Source organism: Dryas octopetala, chromosome 8 (genome assembly GCF_963921425.1).
Source record: "Dryas octopetala chromosome 8, drDryOcto1.1, whole genome shotgun sequence".
NCBI classification, from domain to species: Eukaryota; Viridiplantae; Streptophyta; class Magnoliopsida; order Rosales; family Rosaceae; genus Dryas; species Dryas octopetala.
In genome coordinates, this window is record NC_141373.1 from 3,406,241 (window position 1) to 3,420,008 (window position 13,768).

Genomic DNA, 13,768 nt, shown 5'->3' on the forward strand with positions numbered 1-13,768 from the left:
CCTCGCATTGAATATAAACACAATATTAGAATATTAGAGGGAAGACAAAGTGATGGCAACAATATAATTTAGTAATCTTGCCACCCATGAGATTAGTTTGTTTTTCTTGTATAGTCCCCAACTTTCTTCTCTAGGAGTCTTTCACTGTCACGTGCATGAAAATGGCCTCATGTGGTACTATAACCATGAATCTTTTCTGGGGCCTTGTGGTCTTGTTTCCATATATGTGACATCGACCCTGTCAAACTGGTTAGGTGATGTTGAATCTTTAATAAGCAGCTGGTCGATGTTTTTTAGATTAAAACAGAGTTTCTAGATCTTTTTAATTGGAAAAAGAAGCAGATAATACCTTTTTTATCCAAAGATCCCATTGTAGTATAAGATCATCCATATATAAACCACCAAATTTCCTACTCCAACAAAAAAAAAAAAACAAAATTGAAACTGATGTCGACCAGGTCATTAGTAATAAGTTACATAATAATTTGAAGAGGTTTATACTTTCTATATCTCATTCAAATTTTTTTCATTAATTGCATATTATTATCTGCTAATATATTTAGTAGTTAAAGGTGATGTTGACCTTTGTTTTTTCTTTTTTCTATCATTTCAATTATATTCGATCCTCATTTAGATCCCTAGGTCTTTTAATTATATTCTAATATATCTTCCATCATTTCATTTTTTTTGCCAAATGTTTCTCTTGTCATTTTAGGAAATTGTTTGTTGCAAACTGAAATTAGATTCTTACATTCTTTGATTTCCGAGTTGACTGAACTATTGCATGAATGATTCTTCAAAAGAAGTATAAAAATAGACTGATTATGAAATCACATTGTTGAGTGAACTAAAAAAGAATGGCTAATGCTAACTTACTTACCACTTAGTTAATCTCTCATTGACTTAGGGCCAGATTGGTATTGCTGTGTGAAAAAACAGCTGTGAGCTAAAACAACTGTGAAGTAAAGTCAATTGTAAAGTAAAGCAGCTGAATGTTTGGTAAAGTATATTTTCAAAAGTGCTGTGAGTGTAAAAAACAGTATCAAAGTGTTTGGTAAATGTTAATGTAAAAGTTCTGTGACTGTGTATAATTACTAAAATAGACATGATATTAAAAGTGTTTTTCAGTTATTTGTTTGGTAAAAATAAAATGTTTTTTACTTGTTTTTTAAATTTTTGGCTACAAATTGTTATTAACATTAATATTTCTAAGAACAACATTATTAAATAAGTATGTGTATTATTTTTGTAGGTATATTATAATTTTAATCGTACAAATAAAATATCATAATTAATTATCACAAAATAAAATATAACTAACAATGGACATATTTTTTAATTTAAAATAAACAAATTAAAAAATATAGAAATCAATGAGGATATTATGGGTAAAATAAAATATTCATTGTTGCTGTGATTCACTGCAGCTTTTAAAAGCAACTAGAAACCTGCTTTCTGTTTTTGTTGTGGGGAGTTGAGAATTGTAAGAAAAAGCAGTTTTCAATATTTTTACCAAACACTAAAACTGCTGTAGATGATTGAGAATTGTCATCCACAGCAGCTTTTGGGTCTTTCACTGCAATCCCAAACGGGACCTTAGTGTTTAAATGTTTCTTGAATATCAAAAAATGCTACAGAAAGGGAATCAAATATAAAATCTCTACCCTTAAACCACTCTATTCTATCCAAGAAATTTAATTTAGAATTTTGAGGATTAAAAAATATGAAAATCTTGAAATAATTTCGATTTCGTTGAAAATTTAGACTAAAACAATTGAAACTTTTAATAAAATTTCAACAATTTTGACTTGGTAACATTTCGAAACTTAAAAAAATTAGAAATTTTGAAGAAATTTTTGAAATTTAATTCCATAATTCTATGCCATTAGAGTTATCATACGTCTACAAAGTTTATCTTATATCCAATCAACCGTAAATTAAGGTGATTTTTCTCGTTAAAAAAGAGAAGAAATAAAATGAAATTTACATAGAAAGAAGTTTACGTAAACGGGCTCAAATATGGTGCTTGCCAACAAATGTGAGGGAGGTATATTATGTCATGGCAAGCGCACGAGGCCGACCTTGGCTAAAGTGGCATCTAATCCTTGAATCAGCATCCAATTGTGAGCAGCATCACCGACGTCAACCCACGTGTCAACATCCAAGTTGGTGGTGACGTGGCATCTACAAAACTAAACCCACAAATTCTGCTCATGCGTAGCGTAAATTCCACAGCACCCAATCGAACCCTCCGTCCGCCGTTAACAAACGGCTCCAATAAACAATAAAAAAAAAACAGAGGAACCAACAAAAACTGAAAAAACAGCAAAGAGAGCCAAACAGGTGACGGAGCCAAACAGGTGACGGAGCCAAAGCGGCCGTTGTACGCTACGTCTTCTCTAGTACTAACGCTTTTGACAGCGACATGCCTCTCTCTCTCTCTCTTCCTCTCCGCTACCGCTACGTTCGTTCTTAGCTCTCTCTCCGTCTTCTTCACAGCCAGTTTAGAGAGAGAGAGAGAGCGCGCGCGCGAGAGATTTCTAGAAAGAGAAACAAATTGTAAATGCCATCGTAGTCCGAAAGCAACACCATTCGCTTTCTCTTTCTCTCTCAGGTGGTGGCTATTTCAGAGAGAGCGAGAAAGAGAAGCGATTCAATTCAATTCAATTCGATTCGATTCGATTCTTCGAATTCTGAGCCCGGCGGAGGCTCGATTCCGCGAATGTGATTCGTTGCAATTGCAAGCCACGCGGTTTCAATTGATCATCGATTGCTGATCAGCTTATGGTACGAATGCAGAATTGAATGTTTTTATTTTTACTTTGATTTTGATTTTTCGTCGCTTTGAATTTTCATTTCTGGATTCTGTTTCGATCTATTTGTCGGTTTTGTCGGCTCTTGCTTGAAATCTTGGTAGATTTCGTCACTTTCTTGAACTACGAGTATTTTCTGAGATATTCGCATTTAAACACCACATTTTACTAGTAAATTTCATGATCTGTTTATTTATTTTTCTCTGTTTTTGTTGTTCTTATTCGATGCAGATGTAATCTGAGGTCGAACTGTAAGCCGATTTGATTAGCGACAATATGCCAGGTACATCAATTCAATGCCTCTGTAAATTCTCTATCGAATCAGATCTTAATTTTAGTTTGTTTCAGTTTTAATTGTGTATATTTGCTATGTTAATTGTAGGAGAAGTAGTTTCAGTCCAAGAAGATGACAAGTCTAGAAATTTCGATATTGAAACCTCCGAGGAGGAGAGGCGGAAGTCTCGTGGCAGATCTCTTAAGAGAAAGACTGTGAACGCCATGAGATTAACAAATAGTCTTAGAAAGCGTGGCAACCGTGTCGCCCATTGTCGCTACGCCATGATTTCAATTGAAGATGTTCGGGATGCCAAGGAGGAAGAAGCTGTGATTACATTTCGTGAGGCATTGGTTGCTAAAGCCATGCTCCCAGCTCACTACGATGATTATCATACAATGCTGAGGTAATTGGATCATTGCAATGATAACATATATTTTACATGAGTGATGTTGATATCTCTTATACCATACACAGTGCTTATTAGCTGTTAATGGCTTTGATTTCCTTGAAATTATGCATTTTGAAATGACAAATGATTACGGTGAACTTGAATGATGAATTTAATATAATTTCTTGTTTAAGTTTGGAATTTAAGAATGAAATTGGTTAATGAGATGGATGTTAAAGGTTCAAGGCTTCGAGATAGCAGCTGTATTGGTATGCAGCATAAATAGTATGAGAAGTTATGGCATATTCAGTTGGTTCGTGATGTTTTTTTTTTTTTTGTTAACAATATCATGAAACCCAATTTAGCTTCGACTCAAACTAATTTGGGTTGATTACCTGAATTCTCCTCTGCCACTCAACCCTATCTGAGGAAGTGAGGATGATAACTTCTTTTGTTTGACATCGATGCACCAAAATATAAGATCGGTAGGGTTGTGATATTATGGAGGATCTATTCAGGAAGAGAGAAACCAATTAAATTCAAAATCTTGAAGCCATGTATGAATAGGAGCAGGGGAATGTTGATGGTAGAGTGAGTCTATTAACTTATGGTTTTTTTTTTTTTTTTTTTTCTGTTTTGTTGAAAAGGTGCTTACTTCTTATTAATGGCACAAATATTTCCAAGAGGGCATTAAACACAGTACTTTTAATTGTCCTTTTAGATTTTGCATCTAATTACAAATAACTAAGCCTTGTTTATGCAGATTTTTAAAGGCAAGGAAGTTTGACATTGATAAAACTGTCCACATGTGGGCAGAAATGCTCAACTGGAGGAAAGAGTTTGGAGTAGAATCTATTGTGAAGGTATAATGTTATATTAGGATTATGATGGACAACTGGTGCATGTAATTTCAGTGTGATTTAACATTTTAATACCTGCATTTTGTTTTTTGAAAAGAAATAAACTTTTATTCATAATATCAACTTAAGAATTGTGAATAAGATGAACCTTTTTACTGGCTGTATTAGCATAGATTTAATTTCATTTCGAAAGTTCTAATGGAGGTATTGATACAATGATAAATTCTTAGGATTTTGTATACAGTGAGTATGAAGAGGTTCAGCGTTTTTATCCTCATGGTTATCATGGTGTAGACAAGGAGGGACGGCCTGTTTATATTGAAAGAGTTGGAAAAGTTGAACCTAGCAAGCTAATGAATGTCACCACAGTGGACCGGTTTTTAAAGTATCATGTCCAGGGTTTTGAGAAGGCTTTTGCTGAGAAGTTCCCAGCATGTTCTATTGCTGCCAAAAGGCATATAGATTCTACAATAACTATACTAGATGTCCAGGGACTGGTAATTTCCTAACCTACAAATGCACTTATTCACTTCTGTGCATCATATGTATTGTGTGCAATAACTGTACTTGTTATCTTTTTTGGATTATGCAGAATTGGGTGAGCTTTGGCAAGGTTGCACATGACCTTGTTATGCGCATGCAGAAAATTGATGGCGATAACTATCCTGAGGTGGATTTATTATTATATAAAACCAACTGATAACATTATACAAAAATCTATTTATTCAGTTCTGATATTAGCTCATTCTCTACAGACATTACATCAGATGTTTGTGGTAAATGCTGGTAATGGGTTCAAGCTGCTTTGGAACACAGCAAAAGGCTTTCTTGACCCTAGGACTACTGCAAAGATACATGTATGATAATATTTTTGGTTTCTTATTTCATTTGAAGGTTTTTATGAACTACTCTAAAGTTCTTCTGCATTGATTCTTCAGGTATTAGGCAACAGATTTCGAAACAAGTTGTTGGAAGTTATAGACTCAAGGTTGGACATTTTACTGTCCGTTAAAATAATTCTGATTTTTAATAGATAGAATGACTGTTAAATTTGTTCTGGTTTGTGTTACACAACTTAATTCAGCGACTTTCTCTTTAAACAGTCAACTTCCAGATTTCCTTGGGGGAACTTGTTCATGTCCAAATGAAGGTGGGTGCCTTAGGTCTGGCAAGGGACCCTGGAATGATCCAGAAATAATGAAGGTGTGAATCTAGTGGAGTAACAGTGCTGTCACAGATATTGAATTACTTTAGATTTGAATACTTTGAACAAATAGACTGATATATTATGGGTTTTTTCTTTGCCAGAAAATTTACATCATTACTCATATGAATTTTATTTGCAGCTGGTATGCACTGGAGAAGCAATGTACTTGAGGAAAATCAATGGTTCTTCTGACGGCGACGATTTAGGAGTCAAGCTGCTTGCCCCTAAGGTGACTTGAAGGCAAATCTACCATGGATGCTGTCCTTAATTACCTTCTACTCATGTATCATATTTCACAGTACTTGGGTTTTCTGTGCAGGTTACAGATAGTGAAATAATATCTGCAGCTGAGTCAGGATCAGAGATGAGGTCAAGTGCTTCTGGCTTCATTCAATTATCTATGTCTCAGTCTGACAAAGTAAAGTTTCTGAAGTTATCTTTTATTGGGTGTCTTATCCTTTAACTTCATTAGTGATTGCATCTTTAACAGCTATTTCGTCAATAGCAGCTATCTATCTCACCCAAACTAAAGGTTTTACTTATGGTTAAGGCTAAGGATATATTTAATCATCACATGTAATCTTTGTCCCTTGATGTACTTCTTGAATTCCCCATAGACCGAATGATAAAATATTAATTAATTTATGTAACTCTTGCTTTCCACTAATTTGTCTGATTTTTCTCAGGAGAGGGCAACTGACTCTGCATCTATCTGTAGCCTAGTTGAACCGGCCAGTGCCACTGGAAGAATGGAAGTTGTTAATTCAAGTTCAACAAGTAGGTGATCATCAGTCATTTATCATAGTTGCTTAGACTCATGATATTAATGCCTCAGGCATGGTTTATAGCAATTTTTTGTGGTAAATAAAGACTATATTTTTTTTGGTGACAAACAACAAGAATAACATTGAAAAAAGTAGTAGTCTTATCAGGGGGATCACTATTGAGGCATATAAACTGTAGGTCTGGCCAGGCTGGTTTTGTAATTCCCAAGCCAATCCAAATTTTGGCTTTAAATATAAAAAGAGAACAGAGTTCATTGCTGGATTGTCTTCAATCCTACAACGACATTGTAGTGTTGGTTTCCCATTATAGCCTAGGATGTGGTTATGCATATGTCTCCATTATCATATATCTGAGATTCCCAAGCCAATCCAGATTCTTTCATTTATCTCCCAGTTATCATAAGCACTTAAGATATGGTTATCCAAGGATGCTTTTACATGTCCTTAACTTGTTCTTGACAGGTGATTCGACCACAAATTTTACCCCGAGAAGGCTGCTGAAGACATTCATTCCACGTGTAGCGAGCTCAGTTGTTCACTTCATATTCAAAATATTAGCATGCATATGTCTCGTATTCCCAAGGTTGGGGAGAATATTTGTAGCGCATTATGCAGAGAACCGCTCAGAAAGACCATGCAAACCACCTCCATTTGCAAATTCTAGTTCTCAGGAACAACACATTTCACAGGGAATAGAAGTAGACCCTCTCTGGCAGAGGCTGCAGCAATTAGAAGGATTGGTTACTGAGTTGGTTAACAAACCTTCAAAAATTCCTCAAGAGAAAGAAGACATGCTTCATGAATCTTTGAGTCGTATTAAATCTATAGAACATGACTTACAGAAGACAAAGAAAGTAAGACAACCTTCTGTCTTGTAAGTTGTAACCTTGGGTTCTTCTGAAGTATGCAGTACTTGTACCAATCAGGCTTCTTGTTTCCATTGTATAGAGTTGGCTACTAAAAACAAGAGTTTTTCTTGCAGGCACTGCTTGCAACTGCATCAAAACAAGTGGAGCTTGCTGAGTCGCTAGAAAATTTAAAGGAGGACAACATGACTGTAAGTTCCTATTACCCGTGGAGATAAAATTGAATTTTGTTTATAAACATGGACAAATTTTGAATCTCTTTTTCTTTGTATGAGGTTGGCTATGTATTCTTTTGATTTGTTAATGTCGCTAGACAACATGAATATGCTGTTAAAACATCAGGCTTTCTCAATTTCAGGGAGCAAACTCTTGTTGGCCAAGAAGTAGTAAATATACTCACAACACGGGAAGATGAGCACCGGTTTCTTGGGACAGAAGTCTACTGATAGTGCCGGCCAACAATGCCTGTTGACTCAAACACATGCAATCATTACCACATCCGAGTTCATTAAGCCAATTTTAGTTGGGTTGTCATTTAAGGTGACTTACCCTCATCCATATAATGTTGATACAAGATTATCCAGTGTGCATGTTGGCAAAAGCACACTAGTGTGCAGAGTCATCATCTCGTTCAGATTTTTCTTCCCCTCAGCTTTCTTTGTAGTTGGCGGTTGAAAGTAGTTATCAAGAGAGTGAAGAGTAAAGAAAATAAGGTTGTTGATCGGCCCATTTAAAGTGAAGAAAAGTGTGTATAAACGTCTGTGTACATAGCATAACAAATTTTTTTTCTCTCTTTTTCTAGCTTTGTGACTGATACAGTATAATACTTTACCTTTTTGCAATTTATACCAATAGCAAATTCACAAAAGCAAATTTTACATCTACATTTTCTTAGAGCAATGTTAGATTTCCATATATTTGAATTTATACGATGTGTGCTACTTTTAGGCTATACTTACATTATGACTCTCACTTTAGCAACTATATATGTAGTGCTGACCTGATGGAGAAACTAGAATATTCGTATAATTTTGCTGTTGCAAAAGTAATTACTGTAAAAGCTTTCTAATTTCAGTCCCAAAAAATGCATACTTGCCCGTTGCAAAGCCTCATCAAGTTTGATGACTGTTTGGGTCAAGTGGGTCAAATGTTAGACTTAATAGATTGCTTGACTATATTTCCAACTGTTATATATATAAAGAATCACACCATCTTTTTCCTTGAGGAAAGAAGTTTTTGCTCAGAATTAATTATGATACTCGTGGATTCCTGAAGCTCACAACAACCACATCTTCGAGGCAGGCGAAGGAAATTGTGAAATTATTATCAGAAACAACCAACGTAAAACTTTACTACTTAATTAAAACTGACAAAATAACTAGTACAAAATATTGTTCGATTTACCATCACATACCAAACCATAGTAAATATTAACTACTTAATTAAAACACTAATTAGAATTACAAAAGCTCCCATAACCATTAATTATTACAAATATAGAATCACCTTGGAGGAGACTTCCACCGTGGGACGTAAGGAACTCTTATGTGTCATGTCGTTCCCACCCTTATGTATTGTGTTGTGCCGGTTTAATGGGTGACAAGCGTAATCACCTCCTCGATCATTACCGATTTTGTTGTTAATCCTTAATATTGTTTGATGTAAATTGTTGATCATTGGCATACATGCCTAATGCACCAAATCGTACCGCCCAACATTTTACGGCCAAACCCTTAGAGCGCGCATCTATGTGATCAATGCAGAGTTACACTCATGTAAGACCTATGTCATATTTGCATTCAAGGTAAGCTACGCATATATAGAGTCGACAAGATGATACTTTGTTTAAACAATGACATGACCCTTTTACGAACTACAATACATATGTTTTACAAACAGCCCTATAATAAATACATAAAACATAAATAAATATGTTTGGGTACATAAATTTATATTTTAACCACTACATGTAATTAGTACAAAAAAAAAAAATTTGTGCAAATTGGAATCAGACTATATCATCCATTGGACTCAACCCACACAAATGTTTTTGTAAGAAGCCAAGCCAAAACATTTTTTGGTTTTAAAATACATAGAATGCAATTTAAATGTTAAGGTATTGCAAGAGCGCAATTGCGGAAAATTGGAATAGGTCACACACCTCCTACAGCTCTTGTGATTGGAGAAAAATAAATTTCCTAAGGCTCTAAGGACGTTATCAATTTCGCTCGCTCTCTCTCTCTCACCAATATCTCATCAAATAATTTCAATAGTGTCTAATTTTTATTTTTATTTTTATTTTTAACTCTTTCCATTCTTAAAAAAATAATAATAATATGAAATTGTTAAGTTGTGTACATATACATATATTAAATCCTCATATAATTAATATATATGATATGACACAATCTTTGAATGACACTACACCCAAAATGTATTCATAAGAATTTTGTGAATTCATATAGACTATATAGATATTTATAATTAGGGTTTATTTATTAGGTCCATTGATTTTAACTACTAAATTTCAATAACTTTTTAGTTTAATTACCAAAATTAAATAGCATTTTAGATTAGGTACTAGTTGAAAAGTCAAACAAATTAATAAAGTAAAAGATATTAGAATTTACAAATATTACATCACATGCCACTACAATAAAAAAAATATATTACATCACAAATATTACATTAATTTATACTATATTGTATTAAAAAAAAAATCAATCAAGTCACAACTTAACTGTGACTATCTTGATAAATTGAAAGAGACAACTTACACCACTATACTATATATTATTTTGAGTAAAAGTATTGTTTTGACCTCTATTTATACTATAATGTAGTATAATTTCTCTAAAAAAAAATTCAATTAAGTCACAACTTAAGTGTGACTGTCTCACAACTTAGATGTAACCGTTCAGTCACAACTAAATTTGAAGTTGTGAGTGTTGTACAGTCACAACTAAATGTGAAGTTGAGACTACATTAGCAAATTTTCAAGATAATATAAAAGCCTCAAGGGCAATTTTGTCAAAACCTTATAAATTTTAACTAACACTCATCATATGTAGGCTAAAGGATAAAAATGTCAAATGGAAAAGGCTCAAATCAAAGAGGTCAACATATTTGTGACCTAATCTAAAAAACTATATTTAAATTTGGTAGTTCAATTAAAATATTATATGGTTTTCATGCTATACAAAAAAATTATTGAAATTTGGTATTTAATCCTAATTTTCTATTATTTATTTTGAGCATGTTAAAACATTATTGTTGGAATACTATGTTTTATACATTTGTTGCATTAATCATCATCATCATCATCAATTGTCTTTGATTCTTTGTGTAATACCTAGTTCTTAAATATTGATTTTCTTGTTTGATTTAATAGAGGGGTTTTATTTAAGAAAGTGAGTTTTGAAGAGGTATGGTCCTCCAAACAAAAATAACTACAAGAATAAATTATCAATGGTTGTAGTTTTAAATTATCAAGAAGGTGTAATGAAATATGGTCTCCAGAAGAAGAAGAAGGAGAAGGAGAAGAAAAAAGTTTCAATGAATCCAGTTGATATTAATCAGAAGCTTAAGATACAACTGTACAAGGTTAAGTTTTTCCCTCTTACGATGAACTTTGAGCAAGCTGTACTTAAGAAGGAAAAACTTAACCTTGTACAGTTGTATCTTAAGCTTCTGATTAATATCAACTAGATTCATTGAAACTCTTCTTCTTCTTCTTGTACAGTTGTATCTTAAGATTCTGATTAATATCAACTGGATTCATTGAAACTCTTTTCTTCTCCTTCTTCAAACCATATTTCATTACACCTTCCAGTAGCTTTTTGAATTCTTCCAGCATTTGCATTACATTATAAGGTTGTTGCAATGAGACCAAATTGTCCAGAAAGATCAAAACATCCTAAACAAGAAGAATTGCAATGAGGGTTTGAAAAGGTCCATTCTTTTATGCATGTATGATATATATAATTCAAGTTAATGGTATAAAGGAGGTCTCATTTCTTTGATTTATTAATATCTACATGGTTTGGTAGATCAAATTGACATGTGAACCACTGCTGCATGTATTTGTTTCATTGGCTTTGTTTGATATTTGCCTTTGTTTCAGAATTTGTTTTGTAATATTTAGCGAGATCCTTATGGCTCCAATTCCAGGAAGCGCTACCTGCTACCTCTAGATTCACCTCCACCTCTTCATGTGTATCAACATTGACAACAGAAGCTTGAGCACCTTCCTCCACCTCTTAAGTCAGTGGTAGTTGGTTAGGTTCAATTTGAGACTTAGGCTGAAGTAGTGGCTGAGGACTACGACGGAGTGCGAAGGCTATAGCCTTCAACGCCTGATCAAGTCGGTAGTTTGCTTGGGCCCTCTCATTGCATTCTATGTTCCTCGCTTCCTTACGATAATTCACACAACCAACCATATGCTTTTTACCGCCCATTTTGTTCACCTGAGCCAAACAGATTAAAACACACAATCCAAAAATTAAAATTAAATTCTAATTCAAATTTTCAGAACATTAAAACTCCAACTCGAATATGTTAAAGTAATTTTATATAATTGGCTATTTCCTAAGACAAAACGATCAACATGTAAGCATTAAGTTAGGTTGAAGCATATAAATCAAGGTTCAAATCCTGAAGCATTTCTCAAGGGTTTAGGGTGAGTTTCGATGGTCAATCTGTTTAGGTAAGGTAATGTGACTTTGAGACATTGCATTCATTGTAGTGATTAGATTCATATGCTTATGTGTTTATCTTGGTTTGTATGATCGATTTTAACATAGAGATTTTTATGTCGGAGCGTAGAGATTTTTATGATGGGATCGATCAGATTTGGCAACTACTTCTGGGGGAGGCTCCGACAAATCCCCAGGCAGCTCCGGTGGCTGCCTCTGCCACGATGCTTACAGAAAACGCTGCTCCTATGGAGGTTGAGGAGTAGTTAGGGGTTTTTTTTTTTTATATGAAGGATTGTAATAAATAACTCCGAGAGACTAAGACTCAGTTCTTTTTGAGTGCTGTTATTTGCACATCCATTTTTTCTCTCATTACACACCATTTTTTCACTTCATACCTTTTTATTTTAAATACAAAAAGTACTTGTTGCCCAAAACACCTTATGGCCTATGGGCTCGTGGATTTTTTTATTTGACTTAATCCCAGTCCATTCTCTCGAATAAAAATTACAAAGGTTACTGGGTTGGGCCTCAATATAGTGAATGAAGAAGTTCACAGACAGTCCCCACTCGACACTTCATCGCCACCCTGCCACATCACCCTCTCTCTGCGTCCGGTATAGCCCTCATTCACGCTATTTTTTCTGTTTTTTGAAAGCTTATTTCTTTTCTAAATTATGTGAATATTCACTTTAATTACTTTTTGTTTGTTAATTATCCGATTGAATGGAATTGATGAACTGGGTCCTATCGGCATCCTCATATTGCTAATGCTAGCTAGTTTCTTTATTCTTTCTTCTTTATGATCGATCATCAAGTGTAATGTAATTGTTTGATTTTCAGTTGCATATATAATCAGAGACAATGATTCAGATTGTATGCATCGGTTGCCTTGTGGTTGTGACTCTATACCGCTGCTTCAATCCATTCCAATTCAAGTGTTATATTGTCAATGTGGTCTAAACTTGCTTAGTTTCCTCTAAATTTATGGTAGACATATATACAGAGTTTAAGAATTATATATTTGCTTAAGAATTATTGTTGCATATTATTAAGAGTACTTTTATTACTTGTATTATTGTCCCAGTCTTTATAATTTACAACTCTGATTAATCGTCGCACTCTCAACAATTGGAATGCTATTTGGAGGGTGGGGGTACCCCAAGGGTGACCCAATTACTATCTATGGAAAATTAGAACTATTAAAGCAATGTTCAGTGGCATTGCCCGGTAATAAAAAATGTGAAGTGGGTGGTTTTAAGTCATTTGGTCAGGTGAAGCTAAACAGGCAGGAGTAGATGTGTAATATCCTTGTAACTGCCATGCGATCGTTCTCAGCACAGTAACACTTCCCTCACTCCTTTTGGTTCAGTGGTTCACCACCTTATATAAAACAGGTCACACCTCCTAGGCTCCTACATTCATTAAACTTTGCACAAAAGATGAAGGTAATATCTCTCTCTACCCGATGTCTTTCTCTCTCTCTCTCTCTCATTTTTTCAGTTAAACTTGTTGAGTAAGCCACCGGTGGCCACAGTGGTTAGATTCATATGCTTATGTGTTTATCTTGGTTTGTATGATCGATTTTAACATAGAGATTTTTATGTCGTAGCGTAGAGATTTTTATGTCGTAGCCGTAGAGATTTTTATGACGGGATTGATCCGATTTGGCAGCTACTCCTGGGGGAGGCTCCGACAAATCCTCAGGCAGCTCTAGTGGCTGCCTGAGGATTTGTCGGTACTTCTAGAAAACGATGCTCTTGTGGAGGCTGAGGAGTAGTTAGGGGTTTTTTTTAATTTTTTTTTTATGAAGGATTGTAATAAATAACTCCGAGAGACTGAGACTCAATTCCTTTTGAGTGCTGTTATTTGCTTACC

The 13,768-nt window shown here is 34.4% G+C and overlaps 1 protein-coding gene across 3 annotated transcripts; it reads left to right on the forward strand.

The window, feature by feature from the left end:
- Positions 1 to 2,371: 2,371 nt before the first annotated feature.
- Positions 2,372 to 8,069, forward strand: LOC147276074 (Sec14p-like phosphatidylinositol transfer family protein). Of its 3 annotated transcripts, XM_086252904.1 has the most exons (15): positions 2,372 to 2,787; positions 3,045 to 3,096; positions 3,196 to 3,493; positions 4,242 to 4,341; positions 4,569 to 4,835; positions 4,931 to 5,008; positions 5,094 to 5,195; positions 5,277 to 5,326; positions 5,442 to 5,541; positions 5,685 to 5,774; positions 5,865 to 5,963; positions 6,232 to 6,322; positions 6,793 to 7,184; positions 7,313 to 7,387; positions 7,555 to 8,069. In XM_086252904.1, exons 2-15 carry the CDS (start codon positions 3,090 to 3,092, stop codon positions 7,609 to 7,611), a joined length of 1,806 nt encoding a protein of 601 aa, XP_086109030.1. In that variant the 5' UTR covers positions 2,372 to 2,787; positions 3,045 to 3,089; the 3' UTR covers positions 7,612 to 8,069. The 3 variants fall into 3 exon arrangements, with proteins under 3 accessions (XP_086109030.1, XP_086109032.1, XP_086109029.1); XM_086252906.1 differs by lacking the exons at positions 2,372 to 2,787; positions 3,045 to 3,096 and having other exon boundaries at positions 3,183 to 3,493; positions 6,793 to 7,204; XM_086252903.1 differs by lacking the exons at positions 2,372 to 2,787; positions 3,045 to 3,096 and having other exon boundaries at positions 3,183 to 3,493.
- The last annotated feature ends 5,699 nt before the right edge of the window (positions 8,070 to 13,768 follow it).